Source organism: Neopelma chrysocephalum, unplaced genomic scaffold, assembly GCF_003984885.1.
Source record: "Neopelma chrysocephalum unplaced genomic scaffold, ASM398488v2 Primary Assembly neopelma1_74, whole genome shotgun sequence".
Classification (NCBI taxonomy): domain Eukaryota; kingdom Metazoa; phylum Chordata; class Aves; order Passeriformes; family Pipridae; genus Neopelma; species Neopelma chrysocephalum.
The window spans coordinates 6,567,744-6,589,140 of NW_020897735.1; the positions used below are offsets into that span (position 1 = coordinate 6,567,744).

General features: G+C 47.3%; 1 protein-coding gene across 3 annotated transcripts; it reads left to right on the top strand.

The window, feature by feature from the left end:
• Window positions 1-9: 9 nt before the first annotated feature.
• ADAMTS13 (ADAM metallopeptidase with thrombospondin type 1 motif 13) lies at window positions 10-21,105 on the top strand. Of its 3 annotated transcripts, none has more exons than XM_027687501.1 (29): window positions 10-476; window positions 800-866; window positions 1,677-1,960; window positions 2,147-2,288; window positions 2,665-2,804; window positions 3,518-3,601; window positions 3,687-3,811; window positions 4,523-4,669; window positions 5,005-5,139; window positions 5,651-5,801; window positions 6,453-6,557; window positions 7,029-7,180; window positions 7,289-7,352; window positions 7,870-7,996; window positions 8,355-8,503; window positions 9,785-9,905; window positions 10,677-10,757; window positions 11,000-11,181; window positions 11,592-11,727; window positions 13,306-13,435; window positions 14,017-14,206; window positions 14,916-15,033; window positions 15,337-15,466; window positions 16,804-17,008; window positions 17,492-17,789; window positions 18,266-18,412; window positions 18,868-19,044; window positions 19,390-19,574; window positions 19,840-21,105. In XM_027687501.1, the coding sequence occupies exons 1-29, from the start codon at window positions 102-104 to the stop codon at window positions 19,996-19,998; spliced, it is 4,506 nt and encodes a 1,501-aa protein (XP_027543302.1). In that variant the 5' UTR covers window positions 10-101; the 3' UTR covers window positions 19,999-21,105. The 3 variants fall into 3 exon arrangements, with proteins under 3 accessions (XP_027543302.1, XP_027543305.1, XP_027543304.1); XM_027687504.1 differs by having other exon boundaries at window positions 14,919-15,033; XM_027687503.1 differs by having other exon boundaries at window positions 2,668-2,804.
• Window positions 21,106-21,397: the final 292 nt, after the last annotated feature.

The following is a 21,397-nucleotide window of genomic DNA, read 5'->3' on the forward strand; positions in this document are numbered from 1 at the left end:
AGGGGGACCGGCACAGCGCCGCACCGCCCCGGCGGGGAACGCCGCCCCGCGCTTGGGTTCCGGGGGCGAGGGGTGCCGGCAGGGTCACGGGGGTGGGGGTCATGAAGAGATTCCTCCCCATGGGGACACCCCTCTGTCCCCCACAGGGACACGGAGCCCCCGAGCCGCCTCTGGGCCGGCGGGGCTGGCGCGCACCCTCGGGAAGCCGCGGGCATTGCGCAAGGGCGGGCGGGCTCCAGCTGCCGGAGCGGCCCCGGCCCCCCGCGCCCCCGCCGCGCCGAGGCCCCGCTCGAGCACTGTTTGTTTGCTCCAAGCCCTATTTGCTCTCCCCTTCCGCTCCACGTGATGCTCCGGGCCAAAAATCGCCCTCCTCGTCCCCGGGCCGGCGCGGACAGCGCGGCTGCTCCAGGATGATGGTGGGCTGGGCGGTGCGGGCGCTGGTGATGCTCCCGCTGGGGCTGTGCTGGCCCCGAGAGGTGAGTCTGAACCTCCGGAACACGCGGCTTTCCAGGAAGGCTTTCGCGTTTCTAAGAAAAAATAATAACGAAGGAGAGGCGACGCGGCGTTGTTTCTAAGCCAAAATCCGCCCGGGCTCGCTAATCACGGAGATAAAGCTGTTTCCCCGGGTGGCTGCTGTGCAGCCCGTGCTCAGCGCGGAGCAAAGCCATGAGAACTTGGCGTTGGGACTTGTTGAGCTGTTGGCTGGAGTTCCTTCCAGGTCGGGTTCAGTGAGCAATAGTCTTGTATCCATTTGTTTTTCTTAAAAAAACCCGTAAAGCTATTCTTCTTCTTCTTGCAGAAATTCCTCAGTGCTCTGGATGCAGAAGCTGTTTTCTCCTATTTTGGAACCAGCTCGGTGGCTGATGGTATGCAGGGCTCCATCCTTCTTCATTTTAGAACACATCTGTCAGTTCATTTCTAATCCTTTTGATATCTGATAATACTAAGAACGCTTATTAACAACCCCTGATCTGACAAGCATTGGGTGTTTCTGAGTTCCATTGCTCAGAGACAATCAGTGCCTCAGTGTGAGAGTGGTTGAAGAACTAGGTCAGAATTTAAAATCTGCTGAAGGACATATGTTAAATCTCTTTCCACATTCCTGCTGTGGTCCTCATCCTCTGTATTGGTGTTTTTCTATGAGATGAACAGATCCAGGTCTGCTGAGTGGGAAGCTTTAGACTAAGGATAACTTTAAATGTATTTGGTAATTATTTTTTTTAAATAAATATATGGAGAGATAAGTATTCCAGGTCTGGATTGATGATAGTTAAGAATAAAAATATGTTTTGATGTCTCAAATCCCTAAAGGAAGGGTATGGTCTATGTGTGAGTTCACCTAGAGCTCATCCTTTCTGGGTTATGATAATTCCCACTCATTAATACTTAACATCCATGGAAGTAAAACTGTCCCAGTCTTTGTTAAATTAACTATTCTCCTTATTGAGAGAGCAAAAGCACCAATAAATCAGGAGCCAGTTTCTGTTGTCAGTTCCCAATCAGATTATCCTCAGTTTGGAATACATGAAAGCACAGAAATTCCTTGACCCCAGAAGGCCACAGTTGTCATTTGGAGAGCATTTTTCCTAGAGAGACAGACCATTACACTGAGTTTCTGTGTATCATCATTTCTCATAACTGTTCCCCTTGTTCTGGTCTTGTTTAATTTCTTTCAGTACCTGAGTTTGTTGTGGCTGAGCCAACTTGCCCTTGCAAAGAAGAGCAGGTTGGGCTGACACCCTGTCAGATCCAGCACTGCTCCATCCAGGCCTGGGGAGAGCTCTTTGCCTTTGAATTTCTAGAGGACCACGCCCTCCTTTCCTCATCCTTTGTGAGCAATCAAGTGGTGAACTCTTCCTTTAGCTTCCTGAAGAGATTCCCAGGGAACTGCTTTGCAGGTGGACACCCACTGCAGCCTCCTGGGGCCACGAGTAGAGTCACTTACTGTGAAGGGCAGTTGGTGAGTATGTACTGAACTGTTACATGAGCTGTTACAGCCCCTGTAGGTTTGCAGCTTCATGCACCAAACTTGTGAACCGTCCACTTAATAAATCTGAGCTTGACAAAGGGAGGATGTGGCCCACAGTCCTCCATTGATACCAAATATCTTTGGGATAACTCAGAGATGGAATTTTATCTGCTTTAGCAAGGAGTTGTCGTTGTGGATGAGGAAAAGGTTCACATCAGGCCAGTCAGAAGCAAAGATGTGGCCCTGCTGAAGGACCTTGGCTTCTCCAGACCCCACATTCTCTTCAGAAGTGCTGCAGCAGAGGCAAAGACAGCAAGAGGTAATGGACATGGAGAGGAAGCCCTGCTTGGAAAAACTGTCTGCTGGTAGTGGGGCTGCTTGCATGAACTCAGGGGAAAAAGTTATATTTACAAATATATAAGTAGACTTGACAACATTTCTCACCTCACTAACCCCAAACTTTTCTCACCTCACATTTACTACCCACAGGTGTAACTGGTGTGTTTTCATGTGGGTGGTTGTTATTTTGGTAGCACAGGTGTGTTATTAAGGATGCTGGTAGGTGAAAGAAACCACCAGAAGTGGGAAACCTGAGAGAAGTGGACTTCCAGCTGTGTTATTCTACCCTTGGGGAAAAGGGAGGGGACCTGTGGAAGCTTTTATGTTGCATTTTGAAGTCCCGTTGTGCTGTCCAGCAGGGCGGGGTCCTCCTCGCCTGCAGAAGAGGGCTGAGGGAGCTGTCAAACATCTGGAGCTGATGGTCGTGGCAGGTCCAGATGTTTTCTTGTACCACGGAGAGGACACGGAGCGATACGTTCTCGCCAACCTGAACATTGTGAGTAGCTCTCTGTTTGGAATGCTGTCCCACTGTGGGAGCTCCCAGGCTGTGTCACAGGCAGGACTTTTCAGGGGGGTTGTGGTTACCTGCCCCTGGTACAGAGCACTGCTCGTGTGCAGGACATTCCTCTCTGCTTCCCTTGGCAAACTTCCCTTGCACAAGAAGCTGCATGAATAAAAAAGGAAGTTAGAAGTGTTGGAGTTATAACCATAAAACCTATATAATAATATAGCTCTTATTCATTACAAATATTTTTTGTAAAACAGATAAAGAGTTTTATCACCCAAGCCTTGATTAAGTCCCTGCTGCTTTCAGTGGGATTGAACTAAATCCACTGAACGAATCTTACATTTAATTTCAATGATTCATTTCTGTTACAGAGTTTTTCTAAATGACTCCCTGTACTATTATTAAGAATTTGTTTGTGCATTTTCCGTGTGTGTGTAAGCAAAAAAAATCTTTAGCATTCACTCTCCCACCCTGTGAAACTGTTTTCCTTGCAGATCCTTCTTTCTGCTTCAGCAGTATCTGACAAGTCTAACAACAAATCTCATCTCTTGACAGATTTATTTACATTTGTAGTGCATATGCTGATGTTGTTCTTCCCAGTGATTTTGTAGTTACCTCTGTAGTGGGTGCAGCCCTGTTCTTGGGAACAGTGGGAGTCACTGAGGTGCCTTCTGCATTGAACCCTTTCCATCTCTTACCAGGGAGCAGAGCTGCTCAGAGATGCCTCGCTGGGGGCTCATTTCAGGGTTCACCTTATGCAAATGCTGGTTTTGAGAGAGCCAGAGGTAAGCAGGGAGGACTGTCATAAGGTGTTGTCCAAGGGGTTCCTCAAAGCTGTTTGGAATGTGCAGACTTGTGCCTCCCCTCCAGGCAGAGCTGAACATCACCACAAACATCACCTCCTCGCTGATCAGCGTCTGTGAGTGGAGCAAGAAGGTGAACCCTCAGAACGATTCTGACCCCCAGCACGCTGACATTGTCCTCTACATCACCAGGTCCTGGAGCAACCCTGCCCTGGGAGGGACTGGGAACAGGGATGGGAACGGGGCTGCTGGTGTTCAGTGTTTACCACAGTGATGGTGACTCTCACCGAGTCTTTGGCCGTGGGTTGATTCTGCTGTTTGGGGCTGATTCTCCTGCCCTTTTGTGTAATGCAGTTAGTCAGAGATGCTGTTCCTCCAGTTTCTAAAGGAAGTGGGATATTCCCCCAGGCTGGAGCAGACATTGTGTGCTCCCAGAGCAGCACAGCCAAACCCACTGCAGCTTTTTGTGGGCAGAAGAGTTGAACAGTAACTGGAAGTGAAAACTCACTGGTGTTTTCTATGCAAGATTCCTGGTGCTATTCCTGCTCAGACATTTTATCTGACTGGCAGGCTCCTTGCTCTAAATTGCCTTGGTTTAATTTGTCAAATGCAACATTTTCTTGAGTGCAGTGACTTTTGTTTTGTGCTCTTTTATGTCATTTTACTCTGTTCTGCTCCTCTGAGGACGTTTGGATTTTTAAATGTAGAATCATCATAAATTTTGAGCAATGGGACCCTACTGCTACAGTCTTGCTCCAGGGAACTCCATGTGTCAAAAGAAATGTTAGACTGGCAGAGTTAGACCAGGAAAGCTCAAAGAAATTCAGTTGAATGTCTGTGCCTGACTTTATTAGCTGTGGTGGTTCTTTGCTCTTTCCTCTGTATCTGCCTCCCTTACTTTAGGTTTGACCTGGAGTTACCTGATGGGAACAAGGAGCTACGTGGAGTCACCCAGTTAGGGGGAGTCTGCTCCTCATTCTGGAGCTGTGTGATTACCCAGGACACTGGCTTTGACCTTGGAGTCACCATAGCCCATGAGATTGGCCACAGGTCAGTAGGAAAGCCCCAGAGCCGCCCAGTAGGTTTTATTCAAGTAAAAATTTTCCCCATTTTAAGGGACTCTGAAGAAGGAAAAGGATCTCTTGACATAACAGGGAGTTTCCATGGATAATTCTACACTTTTGGAAAGAGTTCCTTGAATTTCTTGCATTCCTGCATGTTCTGTGACAACTTTGAAGCTGCAAAGAGGAGAGAAAACCTTTGTGACAACAGTGGAAAAAAGGGCTGCAGAGGGAGCTCAGTCCTCGCTTAGAGAAGAGAGGCTCTGAGGGAACCCAGCCTCTGGGTTTCTTCTGCTCAGGGCACTGTGCTGCTTTCTGTTACAGCCTTGGAATCCCCCATGATGGAGAGGGGAATCAGTGCAGCAGCAGTGGTTACATCATGGGTTCAGCAGGAAACCACAACAGCATCGACCTCACGTGGTCACCGTGCAGTCGGGAGCAGTTCCTGGCCCTTGTCAGGTAAGGGAATGGTCAAGTTCTGCTGTTCCCTCTGCTGGGAGCTTAGGAGAGGAAATGTCAAAGAATAAAAAAAACCTCAAAAACTGAAAAATGAGGAACAGTGAAAAGCTTGGTGGTTGTTTTTTTCTGAGGTTAAACCCAGTTTTTGCTTTGTGTAGCTGGAAATGACTTCGGTTAGTGCCTGACATGCCTGGGCTGTGTTGGATTTCTCAGACACTGGCTCAGCCTGGACATTTTATTTACAACATCAGAGCATCTATGTTCAGACAAGCACTGCAGGCTGTGTTCTGGCTGGGTGCAGAACAGGAATGGGATATAACTTCAGCAGCAGGGAACTGTGAGCATCTCCAGGCAGCTGCTGCAGCTAAATCCATCACAGCCCACAGCGAGCATGTGTTGTCTGGGAAAACAACAGCCAACTCCCAGAATGAAACTCAGCACAAGTTTGCAAACATGTCATTGTCCTCACTGCCCACAGCTGGGAAAGTGATATTCCTTCTGTTTCTATCAGTACAGGCCAAACAAGCTGCTTGAATGACCTGCCGGACATGGACGGCAGCATCCCTGGATGGAAGCCTGGCTTGTACTACGGAGCAGATGAGCAATGTAAAATAGCCTTTGGGAGTGTTGCCACAGCTTGCACCTTTGCTGACAGCAATGTTGTAGGTAGAAAGTTTGTCTGTCTTGCTAAGGGCAGCAGGGAAATGTTCTGGAGCCGAAGTTCAGGAGAAGGGGGCTGGCGACGTTTTTATTCTAAAGGGATGGAAGGTGTTTTTTCTGCCACAGATTTTTTGGCAAAGGACAAACCTTCAGAGGCTTTAAAAATGCTTCCCTTCTCTCCATCACCTCCTTCCTCCACGTAAATCTCCTTTAAGGTTTGCACAGTGGGGTGCTGTTGTACACAACTGGCCTGGCAGTGCAGGGTACACCCACTTAGGGTCCTGCCTTGGGGAGCTCTTGTTCACTGGATTCCTGCAGCTTCCCTGCCATGGCTCAAGTGCCCTTGTCTGACAAACACAGCGTGGCTAATAGCTGCCATCTGGACATGTTTTGTTAATGAGGAAGCACTAAGGTGGGTGAAACTTTAATTGCTTCACTCGATCATCTTCCAGCATTACAGCTGGAAATAAGGGTCTTTTGACTTGCCCACAACTTTGCCCAATAGCAGAAGAAATGATTGAACTTGCATTGTTGGTACTGTGGGAAAACCAAACACCTGAGACATGGCATTATTTGAACTTTTGGGCCTGCTGTGTTGCTGACTGAGCTAGCTGAGTGACTCTCTGAACTCCCTGAATTTCTTGTCACACCAGGACATGTGTAAAGTTCTCTCGTGCCATGTACAACCAGCAGACAAATCCAGCTGTACTCGGCTTCTGGTTCCCCTCTTGGACGGTACCGAGTGTGGGATCAATAAGGTGAGGAGGCTGCTGATCTGACAGAAGTGGGTGTGGGTGCTTTGGAGCTCAGATAGCAAGACATTGTCAGGGGCTGGAAGGTACATGGCACTCTGTGCCCCTTGGTCAGGGAGCTGAGGGCAGACATTCCAGTCATAAACTGGTACCATTATGTCCTGATGTTGGTGTTTCCACCTTGTCTGTATCTCTGGAGTTGCTTTGCAGTTCTGTAGCCTGATATCTGAGCTCTCCTCTAAGACTTTGCTCTTTACTTGAAATGACCTATCTGTTCTTTGTTTTAACCTCAAACTCAGTTAGACCCTAATTAGGAATGGGACTCTTCAGCCTCTTGTGAGAAGGTGCCTCATTTATCCTCGGATTCTCTGTTACTTGCCTGCAAAATGACGGGGACTTGTTCCACCTTTGTAGATCCCAGCCCTGCTGGGTTCCCTGTGGTGCTGCTGCCAGTTTTGTGTGTATTCTTGGTCCTAGTGGTGCTCCAAGGGCCAGTGCAGCTCTCTGGAAGAACTGAACCCCATGGCTGTGGTCCATGGGCAGTGGTCAGCCTGGAGCCCCTTCTCCCCCTGCTCCCGCAGCTGCGGCGGCGGAGTCGTGGTGAGGCAGCGGTTCTGCAACAACCCCAGGTGAGAGGGGGGCACCTGGCTCTTTGCAGGGCCTTGGAGGGGCTGAGCCTTGCTCTCTGGCTGCCACAAACCTGAGGCTCTGCTGAGGAGTTCTCCTGTCATTCCCAGGCCTGCTTTTGGGGGGCAGGAATGCCGCGGTGCCAGCATCCAAGCGGAGATGTGCAATACACAGGTAACGGAGCTCATCACATCACCTGAGCTTTTGTCTTAACACTTTGAGAACTGGTTTTCGACTGTACACAACAGCTGACTGCTCTGGGAAGAAGGACTAAAGATCTGGTGTACAGCCTCCATCTGTTTGACAACAGGAGAGATGTTTGTGCCACTGAAGGCAGCAGTATTGTTTAATAGCATTGTTCATGTGTAGTGAAGCATTTCCTCTATGCCCCCAGAGCAGGGCAGGTGTTGAGAAAATAGTGACTCACTTAATGACAGTTTTCTTCAGAGGGACTTTCTTGCATTGTTCCTGCTTTCCTTATCTATTTATTTTGTATAAATAGCAAAGATATCAGCTTCCAAACACAATTCTCTGCATACCCTCTAACTTCCCTTTAAAGTGGTTTTCTTTATATGCAGTTGTTTAGGTGTTTTACTTATGTTCTGCCTTTAGCTAGTTGGTAAAATGCTGGTTGGGATTCTGTGCTCAGTCACTTCCTTTCCTTACGCACACAATTCTTTTTGGGATTCAGGCCTGTCTGATGACCCAGCAGGACTTTATGGCTGAACAATGTGCAGCAACAAATTTAAAGCCACTGTATCTTACTGTAGAAACACCGTCCTTTTATACCTGGACTTCTGCTGTTGGCTTTGCCAAAGGTAAGGAAAGTGTGAAACCTCAGTTTATTTGTGCAGGGAGCACTCAGAGACATGTCTGTACTTTGAAGTTAAAAGAATGTTTCACTGAGATTTTTAGTTTTCACATGAAACCTGGGGACTCTGTCAGGTGATAGAATCCCAGAATGGTTTGGGTTGGAAGGGACCTTAAAGATCACCTCATTCCAGCCCTTGCCATGGGCAGGGACACCTTCCACCTAGACAAGGTTGCTCCAAGCCCCGTCCAACCTGGCCTTGGACACTTTCAGGGATGGGAGTCCACAACCTCTCTGGGTTTCTTCCCATTTCTAGAGGGTCAGCCACATGCCTTTCTGAAAGAGTAACTCCCTGTCTGCTCCAGGGGACCTGCTCTGCAAGCACATGTGCAGGGCCATTGAGAAGGAATTCATGGTGAGCCGTGAGGACAGTTTCATAGATGGAACCAGGTGTGAGCAGGAGGACTCTGAGCACCACGGGCCTTTCCACCTCTGTATAATGGGAAGCTGCAGAGTAAGTGACTGGGGAATCCAGGTGAACCTCTGACAGGTAACCTGCACCAAAGGAGTCAGTTTGCTGGGAGCAGGGATAAAAGCACAGTGTCCCAAACAACAGAGCAAGCTCTTCTCAGAAGAGAGTTTAGTTCTTGGTGTGTTGGATGGAGTCCAACAAATCTACTGTTCTGTCTGTGCATCCAATGCCAATGCCCTCTAGATAAGACATTCTGCTAATTATGCATTAAGCACACATCCCTAATCCAAGAAGCAAGTGGTTTATGTGTTGGTGGAGGACACATCATTAGCTGCTCAGTTTGCCTGGGGTAATTAGCCCCATAAAATGCTGACTCTGTTGGAGCCAACAGATTGATTGTTGCAGTATCACTAATGAAAACTGAAGTATAACTTTTGGGTGGTTTTTTTTTCTGGATTGGACCTGAGAAAGACATTCTTTGCTGATGAACTTGAATGCAACTCCCCCGCGCCGTCTGCATTTTAGTAACTGCTCAGTGCTGACCCGGGTGGATGTTTGCTGTTGTTTCTTTACATTCCCAGAATACTCTTTTTAAATTTTATGTTTTTCTCATTATCCTTGCGTTCACCATGGCTTGTGATGTGCTTCCCCCAATGAACAGCAGAGGGTGTAGGCATAACCTGTTCTGATTTTGGCTGTTTTATTGGCGACAGTGATAAATATGCATGTTGTGGCAGCTTCCAAAGCCTGGGATCAGTGCCTCTAGCATAAATTCAGCAGTTGCACATGTTTTGCTGCTAAGCCTGCTGAGATCCTCCTGTAGCTTTGTGTAAATTAGTCTTGTTCGTGGGAATGAGGATAGAATCTCTCCTCTGAGTTCCATGGGATTGAAGGCCAGGCTGAAGGATGTGAGCTAGATTTGGCTTTGGGGCTTGGGGAGCTAAAGATTCCTTTAGAACCTGTCATTCATGTTTACTGTTCCCCTGGGCTTTTGTTTTTTCCTGCCCACCTCCAGAAAGAGTTCTTAGAAGGGAAGGAGTGCAGGGCCTTTGTTTTAGGTCACAGGAGAAATCTTTTTGGGCTGCTTGTTACGGGAAAGAAAATATCACTCAATTAATGAGACCTGTGCTCTCAGCTAAGACTTCCCAGTCCCTGATTTTTCACGTTGCTGTCCAGTGGTAGATGTAGGTACAAATGCATCTTTGTCTCTGTTGTCTTCTTAAATTCCAATTCCAAATGGAAAGGGCAGCTTCAGGAACTCAGGAATTCATTCACTTGTTTTCTCAGAATGGGCAGGTCTGACAGACTCTCCCCTCTGCTCAGGCATTCGGGTGTGACGGCCAGATGGACTCTGAGCAGACAATGGATTCCTGCAAGGTCTGTGGGGGTGATAACTCCACTTGCACCCAAGTGAGTGGATCTTACATGGAAGGAAAAGCTAAAGGTGTGTAGTCCTCCCCTTTGGGCTCAACACTGCGGTGCTGTTTGTGTGCTGCATATTTGTGTGCACAGTCAGTGGTCACAACTTTCTGTATGTGACTTCTTCCTTCTGCTTCTGCTTGAGTTTATTTTATGGAGGGTGTGGAGATGGACTTTGGGTGGTCCAGCAAAAAAGGCAGGGAGGTAGCTGGTGTGTACTTTTTTTGTCGTAGTTCTTCTCTGGATATGGATCAGAAATGTAGTTGTTTGGAATTATTGGGAGCTGGAGGCCACATCAGATCACAGAATCATAAATATCCTGAGTTGGGAGGGATCCACAAGGACCATCAAAGTCCAAGTCCTGGCCCTGCACAGGACAGCCCCAAGAATCCCACCATGTGCCTGAGAGCATTGTTCATGCTTGCTGAGATGTTAAACATCTATTTGGGAGCTGATCTGGATCTTGCAGTCTCACACAGTGATATTAGCTGAGAAGATGAACAAAGAGAGGTGAGAACAGGACACAGAATTCAGTTCAGTTTTGTTTGCTGTATCACTGTGTTCAAGCCATGCACTGAGGTCATTGTGAATTCAGCCTGCTGGCCATCACTGTTGTATCCTTATTTATTTTATATTAGATACATAACCCCTTCAGCTTTGTTGCTGCCTATAAGGCTTGTCCTCCAATGGACACATGCTAGTGGGGGGAGGAGGGGTTGATCTGTAATTCCCAGCCTTCCTAACAGAAGTCTAGTGATGGAAGGTGACCATATCTTCTTTTTTTCCATCCTTCCAGAGTATGTGACATTTCTGTCCCTGCCTTACAACACCACCTCTGTCCATGTCACCAACAGGAGACCTCTCTTCACACACCTGGGTGAGCTGAGGGAGAAGGGGAGATGGGAATACAGGGCTAGAACGAGCTTGTGCAAATAAGGAAATGGAGTTTGGGAGGTAAATCCTTGATGCTGCACTTTTTGGGATGCTCTCCAGTGGGAATTTGTAGAAGCCATGCTCCTTGGGATGCCCAGCTTAGGTCAAACTGGTTTCTAACAGGCAACCTGTAGCTCCTGGCACCAGGGCATCCTCTTAACATCACTGCTGCTCTTGCTTCTCTAGCTGTGAAGGTTAAAGGAGAGTATGTGGTTGCTGGAAAAGGAAAAATCTCCCAGAATGTCACCTACCCGTCAGTTCTGGAGGACAACCAGATCAAATACAAAGTGTTTCTCACCAAGGACAACCTGCCAAGCCTGGAGGAAATCCATGTGGATGGGCCAACACGAGAAGAAATTGAAATACAGGTAAATTAAAGTAGCAGAGTTGGAAGGGGGCCAGTCAGAACTGGCCAGGTCTGTGCAGCTCTGCTGCAGTGCAGCATCCAGGTGTAACAGGCTTTGTGTCCAAGTGTTCACTGAAGATTGCTCTTCTTGGGAATGGTTGAGTGTTGGCTGCCAAACAGGCTTTCTGCAGGTTTGGGGTGTGGTTGTGTGGGGAAAAGCACACAGATTTAAACCTTTTGCTTGGCTTAATCTTTTTTAGTGCTCCGTGTCCAGAATTCACAGGGCGAGTGCTCTGACTGGCAAGAACTGAGTCATTGCATTGAGGCTCAGGATTGGATGGGAAAAAAAAGAGGGACTGGCTTCTCTTACCTCCATCCTAAGAAACAAATCCGAGTTGACTTGTGCACTGACCCCAGGTTTTCCTTCCCCAGGTCTATAGAAGGTACACAAAAGAATATGGCAATGCCACCAACCCAGACATCACCTTCAGCTACTTTGTCCCCAGAGAAAATCTGACATATCTGTGGGTTCCTCAGCAGGGACCGTGTTCAGTGACCTGTGGGGAAGGTGAGACAGCAGGACTCAGCCTTTACTTTTTATGGAGATCTGGGCAGACTTTTAGTTTGGTCTGAACTGCATTTAAAAGGAAATTGCTGCCAGTGAGCTGCAATTGCAAGTGTTAAACTGAACCAAAGGAAAAAGTGGCACAGCTCTTGAATTTAATTAGCTTAATCATCAAAATGATACTGAAAATGTTTGATCATGAAGAGGATTTTTAAATAGGTTTTAACTGAACTTTTGGTTTTAAGACTAAATAATTTTCTCAGATTTTTCGAAGTCAGTGAAGACTAATTTGAAGTTGGCTAAACATCAGAACTCTAAGACCAAAGTGGTATCTAGTGTTTAACTAAAGCCTCAGAGCTAATTATGAAACTTCCTTCTTAGAATTCTATTCCTGTGCCATGGCTAATCCTTTCTGTCTCCCTGAAGAAATCATAATGCAGATTGTAACAGCTCACTCTGATACAGGGTCTGACATCTTGTTTACCAGATAATTCAGATGACACTGGCAGGCCTCTCAAGACTTCTATGACAAGGATTTAGAAAATGCATTAATGAATATTTATGGAAGTCAATCTATACAACTAGTTATGTCTGGAGAGCTTTTTCTCCAGCAAATTCCCCAGGTGAACTGATTGCTGAAACCCTGAAGTAAAGAACTCCAAATGCTCTAGGGCTTCCCAGCTAATGCAGCCAAAACAGAAAAAAAATGAGAAAGTTGGGACTTAAAATAACAGAAAGTTGAGAATCTGAGCTGAAATTACATCTTGAGAGCTGAAAGTGGTGCTCAGGCCCTCCTTAGCAGTAGACATTATTTGAAAACAAGGAGGGTAGAGAAAAGATAACATTGCTGATTGATTCTTGACATTTGCTGCTCAGGGTCATGCTGTTTGAGATTCAGGAATGCCTGGCTCTCCTGGGTAGCTCATTCACTGAAAGGAGACTCCTTACAGCTTTGCTTGGAACTTTTTTGAGTTTGACTTTTCATCTGCTCTACTTGTCAGTTCATTACTGTTGAAAAACTTGCTTATGGCTGTAGTTTATGAATATTTCATTCCTTGCATGCTACGGGCACTGCAAGTCTGCAGTTTCTCTCCCAGTACCTCCAGTCTAGTTCTGGCTGTTGATGATCACTTTGAGGAGGCTGGCATGGTGCTGCCTGAGCACAAAGGCTGTGTGATGGTATTGCATGCTTAGCTCTGCAGAATGTCATTTAAAACCAGCTTATATTCAGCAACCTGTCCCTCATCAGTCAGACATCAAGATCATTAGGAGTAATTTGGATCAAATTATGATTGATATCCTTGGTCTTGCAAATGGCCAGTTTAGAGCAATCATTTTGGCAGTGGATTATCCATCAAACTTCTCATCTTCTGAGGTGCTCACCTTGGAAAATCACTTTAAAGTCTTGAGGGAAAACTGTAGCAGAAAGAAGGGTTTTGTGTAGTTATAGGAAGTCTGTATTCCCAGTTACACCGTTTTCCTACACAGATCATTGAGTAAGTAAAATTACTGCTTCTTCCTAATAGAGGTGAACGGTTCACTTTGTTAATAATCTCCATTGCTTTTCCTTTTGTATCCCAGGGACACAACCAGTGGTTCATGTCTGCTTTGATCAGACAAAGAATGAAATCACAGAGGATCAGAGGTGTCTGGAGCTCCCACAGCCCCTTCCAGAGCACAAGCCCTGTGCCATGGAGCAGTGCCTGTACAGGTTGGTATTCCTGGGAGTTCAGCTGAATTCCTGCTTCCCTTTCATCTGTGGTCTCATTTGTGTTGTGGGAGGTGAAAAAATAGAGAAGTATGAATTGGTTTCCTCCTAATTATAATGGCACAGCAGATCCCAAACCATGTTCTGTCTTTCCTGGTCCCATGAGGTAATTGAAATGTCAGCTGAAGGAATGGGAATAAATGAAAATACTTTGAGGGCATGGCCAGAGGAAGTTGTCTCTCACATCCCTTCCAAGATTGTGCCAACAAAGAGGAGGAGAGCCTTTAATAATTCTGGACAGAGGACCAAGAGCCAAGCCTGCCCAGACACTGACTTCATAGACATTTTAGTGTTTAATAAAAAGTGATTACACTGTGAACTGTAGCTCTTTAGCTTACGTGCTTTTAGTCCTTGGAAGTTGTCAGTGCAAGGACTGAAATTGTCCTCTCAATCACATCCAAACAAGGCTTTTGAAACAGAAAAGCTGCTGAATACTCTGCATGACCCATTTCTGTAATCAATGGCCTCAGTAAACCTCCGTGATCCAGATGGGAAATAGAGTGATACAATTACTTCCCATTTAGGTGGAAGATGTCTCAGATAGATGAATGCTCTGCTGTCTGTGGAACTGGAGTTGCCCAGCAGAATCTGACCTGTGTTCAGTTCCGTGATGGACTGGAGACTCTGGTGGATGACAGCCTGTGCCCAGCAGAGGAAAAGCCCCTCTCCCTTGTGCCCTGTGTGGTCAATGTCTGCCCTTTAGGATGGGACAAAGTGAGTTTACTGGCTTGGCTTTTTTCAAGAATCTCACTGGGAGTTTTACACTCGTGATCCACAGGAGGCCAGCTAAGAACCACCACCTTACTGCTGGAGCTGAGGAGGGTGGTTTGCACCAAGGATGTCTGCCCACTTACAGGTTCATGCTGTCACTTTAGACAGCTCTGTCCCTCTTAAATTATGCTGCTGATTCATCAGTTTGTAGTGGTGGTTTGCTTAGAGCAGGTGTTGACTATGTTCCTTCATTTCTCCTAACAAAACCCCAAACCAGAAATAACCCCTGGCCCACTGTGAAGTACCTCACTGGCAAACAGAGGGGTTCTGACATGGTAGGGAGCATTGCTGGCAGGGAAAGGGGATTCTCAGCATGGCATCACTGCTCCAAATCTGTACTGGGGAGCCACTGCCAGATTTACATTTAGAGATGGGGAAGATACTGCTTTAGGTGTGTCCAGTCTCAGGTATCTCTGTCTATCTCTTTAGGTAGTGGGAATTAGGAGGGGTCTTGACTTCTGGATGTTCTTAGCTGTCTCTGATACTTCTATATTTTGTAACAATAGAGAAAGTGCTTAAATGTGCCTCTTTCTTCAGTGACAGCAAGTATGTTGTAGGCTTGATCTGGAGGCATCCCCCAGCTTCATTAGATCAGGACTGATGTGGAAAGCAGGTGCCAATGTCAGTCTGAGTCTTTCTGCTCTGTTCTGAGGAGGAAGATGCACACTTGCTTCAGCCTCTGGAGTCACTTGGGCATATCCCATTGGAAAATCGGACTGTGTATGTCTGGAGCCCTGTAGTTGGAGAGTGTTCTGTCTCCTGTGGTAGAGGTGAGACCTTTCAGTGCTGCAGGAAATGCTACCTGGCTGTAAGTGTGAGCTCAGTGCCTGGGAACCTCGGGGGCCTGGTCTTTTTCCCTCTACAGTTCCAAGTGTAGCTGTAGTCACAATCTTTTTGGAAGAGGCAGGGGGGCCTGCATCAGGCAGAGAATAATTTAGAGAGTGGCCTGGCTGCTAATGTGCTTCAGAGCTGGGGGGATGAGTGCAGTAAGTGTGCCATGGCTTGGGCAGAGTTTGCTTGTTTTGTACACACAGACACTGCTTGGCCTGCAGTAAGGTTGCTTCCCTTCCTAGGTAAGACTCAGCTGCAGTATGTTTGTGTGGCTTTTGACACCAAAGAAGAGACCCAAGAAGAAAACTGTCACCCAGTGCCAAAGCCAGAGAGCAGGATGGAAGTCTGTGATCTCAGTCCCTGCCCACCAAGGTAAAGCAGTTATCAGGAGACAACGAGCCAGTGAGAGGTCTTTCCATCCTCTGTCTCCAGAGACATGATAAAGTGAGGGTCAGGCTACTCTGAGGATGTTGTCTTCCTCTCCCCTTCTCTGAAAGCACAGCCAGCTGCAAAAACTGTAGCAGTGCTCCATACTCAGCAAACTGAGAGTCTTTCCTGGGCTGGTGTGTTCTCAGGCAGAACTAAGTGAAGTCTTTGCAGTTTGAGTCCAGAGTAAAACTGAAAACCTCTTGATCCCTTATTACCCTGGGGAGGTAGGAACAAATCCATAATTGCAGAAGGTGGGGACACATTTGCCAGCTCTACAGTTTCCACATAGCATCAAGGAAAGGAGGTAGAATTAAATACAGTCAGAATCTGGAACTGCTGCTCCAAAAACTGAAGGAAATTCATTGCACTTTCCTTAGGCTTTGTGGTGTTGCAGACTGCACTCCTTGGGGTGACTGCTGACCTCAAATGTGAGCCAGTGTGTGTGTGTGCATTAAAAGAATTCCAATTCTACTTCCATAGACTGGAAGTACACTTAAAAAATTAGTTAAAATTGGATTTAAGATTGGATTTAAAATCCAGTGAAGGCAGGTGACAGCTGGAGGTACTCTCTGATGGCTGCATTATTCCAGGTGGGATTACACAATGGGCCCTGTGCAGGAGGTGTGATGCACAAAGTTCTGCTGTGCAAGGGACTCTGGAGAGAAGACAGGAGAGATTGTGGCAGACACCCAGGGTGGTGGTTTGCCTCACCCAGAGGAGCAGGAACCACTCTAAATTTGGAGCTGTGGCCTCTAAGGTCAAAGTGGGCCACAAGAGCAAGCACTGGGGAGGAGGGGCTGTCCATGAACTTGTATGGTGTGATCTGGGATATGGCTCAGGGTTGATAAATGGCCCAGAGCTCGCCTTGCCCTGTTTGCTGTAGGACTGCAAAGCTGCAGCATCTGAACTTTTCCTACAGGATGCCACTCCCAGGACCTCTGGGTCTGATCCTGATCTGACTGTTCAGTGGTGTGTGTTTTGGAGGGAGATAAGATTGTTTCTGCAGTTAAGCCTGTGTGTGTCACCCTGGGGAGGACTGTGATGGATCAGAGTAAGACTCAGGGTGTATTTGGAATCTGGCAAAATGCAGTTGCCCTCTGTTTGAGTCCAACTCCAAACCTGCTCTGGGCTGCCCAGAGGCTGCCTTCCAAGTACTGTAAACAGCAAAGAGTGAGAGGCAGAGGGTGAAGAAGGACAAAGCATGAGGCAGTGCATTTTCTGCAGTGAGAGAGGGTGAGGATTCATCACTAACTTACTTTTTCTCCTCCACGCCCTGTCAGGTGGAAGGTGACCCCAGCTGGGCCCTGCTCCTCCAGCTGTGGGCTCGGCTTAGCTGTGCAGCTGGTCACCTGTGTGCAGATCCACCAAGGCAAGGAGGTTTTGCAGGAGGAGCATTTGTGCCCCGTGGCAGAGAAGCCCCCCACCAGTGTCCCCTGTGTCATCAGAACGTGCTCTTATGAGTGGAGCTTCAGCGAGTGGTCAGAGGTACCTGCCCCCATTCAGATGCAACAGTTTAACAGCCATTCACTGCCCTGAAGCATGCAGGGGAGAATCACAACTTCTGCCTCGTGTATTTGCTTCCCACAGAAATGCTGAACTGTTTCTAGGGATGTTTTCCATCCTTTCCACTGCCCTGTGTTTAGCAGCCGTAGGTTTGCTTCCCACCTTTCTCAGCTAAGGTTTTGGCTGCAGTTTAAAAATGGCTCTTGGCATACTTTCTTCTGGAATGCAGATATTTTTGGATTTTTTAGGAAGTGGTTCTGCAATTTAAATATATAATTTGGAAGATCTCCTGGAAGGTGGGGCCTCTTCTAAGCTGGTGGAACAAGAGCACTGAAAGGGCGAGTGGGAGAACAGCGGCAGTGAACAAAACATCAGCCCCTCTCCAGATCGTGCCTGTCGATGCATTTATTTCTAAATACCAACTGGAGCACAGGGATAAAGGACTGTTGGTTTCTTCCTCTGCAGTGTTCAACCTCCTGTGGGAATGGCATCCAGACACGGAGGGATTTCTGCCTCCACTCGCAGACCCGCAGGCACGTGGACCCTGTTTTCTGCCGCCGCTTCCCCAAGGCCATCGTGGTGCGTGGCTGCTCCTCGGGGCCCTGTGCTGAGCAGGTGGGCACCAGGTCCCCTGGGGCAGAGCTGCAGCCAGTGACACCAGCCACACACCTGACAACAGCTGCAGCTGGCAGGGAGGAGAGATACAAGGGCCTGGATCTGCCTCCGTCTGCTGCGCCTCAGGAGCAGACAAAGACCGGCGGAGGTGAGGAGGACGCTGCCAAAAGGTGATTCTTGTGTGCAGCTGGGGTGTGGTGACCCTGCTGCCGTACAGGGACCAGGAACATGGGAGGGAATACTTCTGGTGAGGAGGGAAAATATGCTGTTCCAGAATGCCCATGTTATCTTGAGCTAGGAACTCACTTCCCTGTGCTTTCCAAAACTCTTCTGATTTGGGAGCCCTTGGGACAGCAGCTCAAGAGTTCAAGAAGCTTTTGGACAACACTCTCAGGCACATGGTGTAATTCCTGGTATGGCCAGGATTTGGACTCTCAATGATCCTTGTGTGTCCCTTCCAACTCAGGATATTCCATATAATAGAATATTGTGATTCTGTGACTCTTCCTGTGCTTTGCCCAGGGGTGCATTTACCTGTTCATTGTGCCATGGAGGGAATGGGGGTTGTTTTTCAGCAGCTGTGGTTCCTTCTGGACGTGTTTCTCACCTGTCTCTGCTCTCCAGGTGTCTGTGGAAACCTGTTTCTCAATGCCACTGGGATCATCAACATGACTGGTGTGGAGAGCAGCGACTGCACCGTGGCCATTGGGAGGCCCCTCAGGGAGGAGATCACACTCAGGATCCTGGAGAGCTCCCTCAACTGCAGTGCAGGTACTGCCTGGGGCTGCTGGGAACCAGCCTGGCCCTTTGGGAAAGCTGCACCTCCTTTGGTGCCCTGAAAGGTTCCGGCTGCCTTGGAGCTTGTGTAATCTCTGAAAATGTTTTACTGAGTTTTTCCGTCCCACCAAGTTGTTGCCAGGTGGAGCAAAATGAAGATGATGCTTGTCCATCCCTCACACAATGGTTTCTTACCTGTGTTGTTGATAGATATGAGATGAAAGGAGTTTATGGGGTTAAAGAAGCTGCTTGTTTTGGCCTGTTATACTCTAATATACCCTCTTGCTGGAATCAGTACAGTTAGATTAGTTAACTGCACTGTTCTCATGACAGATTTTGATAAGATAGGGACAAGATGCAGAAATTACTTGATTCCAGACCTATATGAGATAAACTGTGCCTTTTTCTCGAAGTAAGAGTGTTTCTAGTCCCTGTGTTCCTCGTTCCAGGTGAGGTAGTGCTGTTTTCTGGGCGGATGATGTGGCGGACGGGCTGCAGGAAGCTCCCTTTGTCCCTGATAAATTCCAGAACGAACACACTGATTGTGAAACAGCGTGTTGTGCTGCCAGGAAACGGGGTCATTCTTCAGTACAGCAGCACAACTGCAAGGAAAAAATATTACCAAGGTACCTCACTGAAAGCTTTGCTATTGCTTTAGATTAAGGCACCCATGACAAGGTGTTCCAGAGTTGCATGGACGATGGTTGCCTATGGAAATCTATGGAAATCTATGGAAACCTTGCTTCATTTTTAGCAGCTAATAAGCCCCTTCTTGAGGAGTGTTGGAATTAGTATTAATTGTGGACTATTCCCTTATTTTAAGGGCAAGCCCTCCACAGGTGTTTGCTGGTGCTTGGAGGTTTCCAGATGAAAATCCATTCTGCCTGTGTTTAATTTAAATGTTTTCTTTCTTGGAGATGCTGGATGCTTCTCTTAATCATACTCTCTTCTGCTCCCTTTGCCCCTGTCAGACTGTGACAAGCAGCTGTTTGGTCCCCAAGGGGAAATAGTGAATCCTGTGCAGTTGCCTGACCAAAGGCAAGGAGTCGTGTGTCGGACCTTCATCGACGTGGCTCCCCAGCACCGCATTGCCCTCCGTGCCCTGTACACTGACCTGGGCACCCAGGGCAACCACACCCACTTCAATTACATCCTGGTGAGTCAGGAATGGTTTGGATGGGAACACACCCATCTCCTCCTTAGGGATTTCCATCCAGTTCAACCACAAATCAGTGTCAGACTCTGATCTCTGTTATGTAAACACTGATGTGAGTGAGAACTACTGAGATCTACTGTATTTCTTCTAACCTTTGTAGGGCAGCTTTTCCCTGAGTGACCAATTTGCAAGTCTCCGGTATATTTTTTTAGGCGCTTCCTTGGCAGGCTGCTGAGATAAAATGGTTTGGTCTCTCTCCATGCAGGTCCGTGATGTGAGCACCATGAAGACGATGGTGTTCCGTGGGAAACAGCAATTCCTCTGGCAGTCAACAGGAAGCCAAGCTGAAATTGAATTCCATGAAAATGTTAAGGATCACCCAACCAGTTTCTGGGCTGAATATCACGCTATTGAGCCCAAATAAAAGGGGCCAGGGCCACTGCACTGAGAAAGGCTGTGGCCCAGTTAGTCACTGCTGCCTGTTCAGTGCTCGAGGGCACGAGTCATTTAATCTTCTTGCAACTGCTTCCCCACCTATTGAGTAAGAACTATATCTTCTGACTCCTTTGGGATCTCAGTTAATATTGATAAATGTTATGCAAAAGTCATGGAACCACCAAATATTTAGCAAATATTCCTCATATGGATTTTCTGTTGGTTTTGGTTGGATTTAATGCAGGTGGTGACTTGGACACTGAAGTCTCAGGGTCCTGCTTCTGTAATATGCTGTGACCTCTTAGGAGAGTCCTTTAATTTCTCAGTGTCCCAGAACAAACCTCTGTACACCACCAATAGCTGCAGTTATGGTTTAGCCATTAAATTCACTCTCTTGCACTGTAAACGCCCCTCAAAACTGAGGCCCAGTGAAATTCTGCAGTGTTACAGAGAAGGCAAAGCTGTGTCTGAGGATGCACTGCCAGCACAAGGAGACTTGTGTGCAGGGTAGTGCCACACGAGGACGGGTCACTCAAAGCTTGAATGTTTTCAGGAGTTGGCTGAACTGAGGCACTGCTGACCTGGGCAAGCCCTGGTGACAGCTGGCTTTATGTGGGAGGACTAAATGACATCCTGAGGTCCCTCCTCAGCCACCCATTCTGTGGTTCAACTATTATAAACCTGACAGCGATACCACTACTTCTTTTCTGGGAGAAAATAAAAAGAATTCCGTCTCTTAATGCCAGGTTTGATGCCAAGACTTACTTACTCAAATAAGAACAGTAGCTGTGCTGTTAATCTGTATCTTCATTTCATAGGGCCTGTGGTTGAGACTGCATGGGCAAGTTGCAGCAGGGAGAGGGATTTTAGTGCAGTGGCAAATATTCGCTCGAGTTTCATTTAAATGTATTTTTTAGTGTTCTTTTTTTTTTAATATCTTGAACATTGGATGGTGCTCTGGTCCAAATCTGTCATCCTCCTCAAAATCACAATATACTGCTTTAGGGGTGTTTTCTGCACCTGGAGCCTGGCTGGACACATCTGCACTTGCTCTTAATGCTGGATGCAATAAATGGTTCTGCCTGGGCAGTTTTAACCCTGCTTCTGCTTTCTCTCAGTTGGATTCTCTGACATCCTTTCACAACCACAAATATTTGTCTTAATTAATAGTTGGGTTTTTTTGCTGGTTAAACGTGGAGTGCTTTTGCTTGCCAGCCTCCAGATTTACGTTCCATTCCTGGAAGAGCTCGAGAGTAGATTCCTGAAGCGAGATCCTCGAGGAGCTGGATATATCAGCTATCCCACTGCAGTGCGTGGGTGATGCAGGCACTGGGCCTTCATTTCCTGTCTGACAGGAGATGGTAATGAAAAGACATCCTTTTCTTAAT

What these genes read in the sequence shown, in the direction of transcription:
- ADAMTS13 (XM_027687501.1), top strand. Translation starts at nt 102, where the DNA reads ATGAAGAGATTCCTCCCCATGGGGACACCCCTCTGTCCCCCACAGGGA. An exon ending in TTCTCGCCAACCTGAACATT is followed by an intron (nt 2,805 to 3,517) that starts GTGAGTAGCTCT and finishes ATCTCTTACCAG; the next exon opens with GGAGCAGAGCTGCTCAGAGA. An exon ending in ACCTCTCTTCACACACCTGG is followed by an intron (nt 10,758 to 10,999) that starts GTGAGCTGAGGG and finishes TTGCTTCTCTAG; the next exon opens with CTGTGAAGGTTAAAGGAGAG.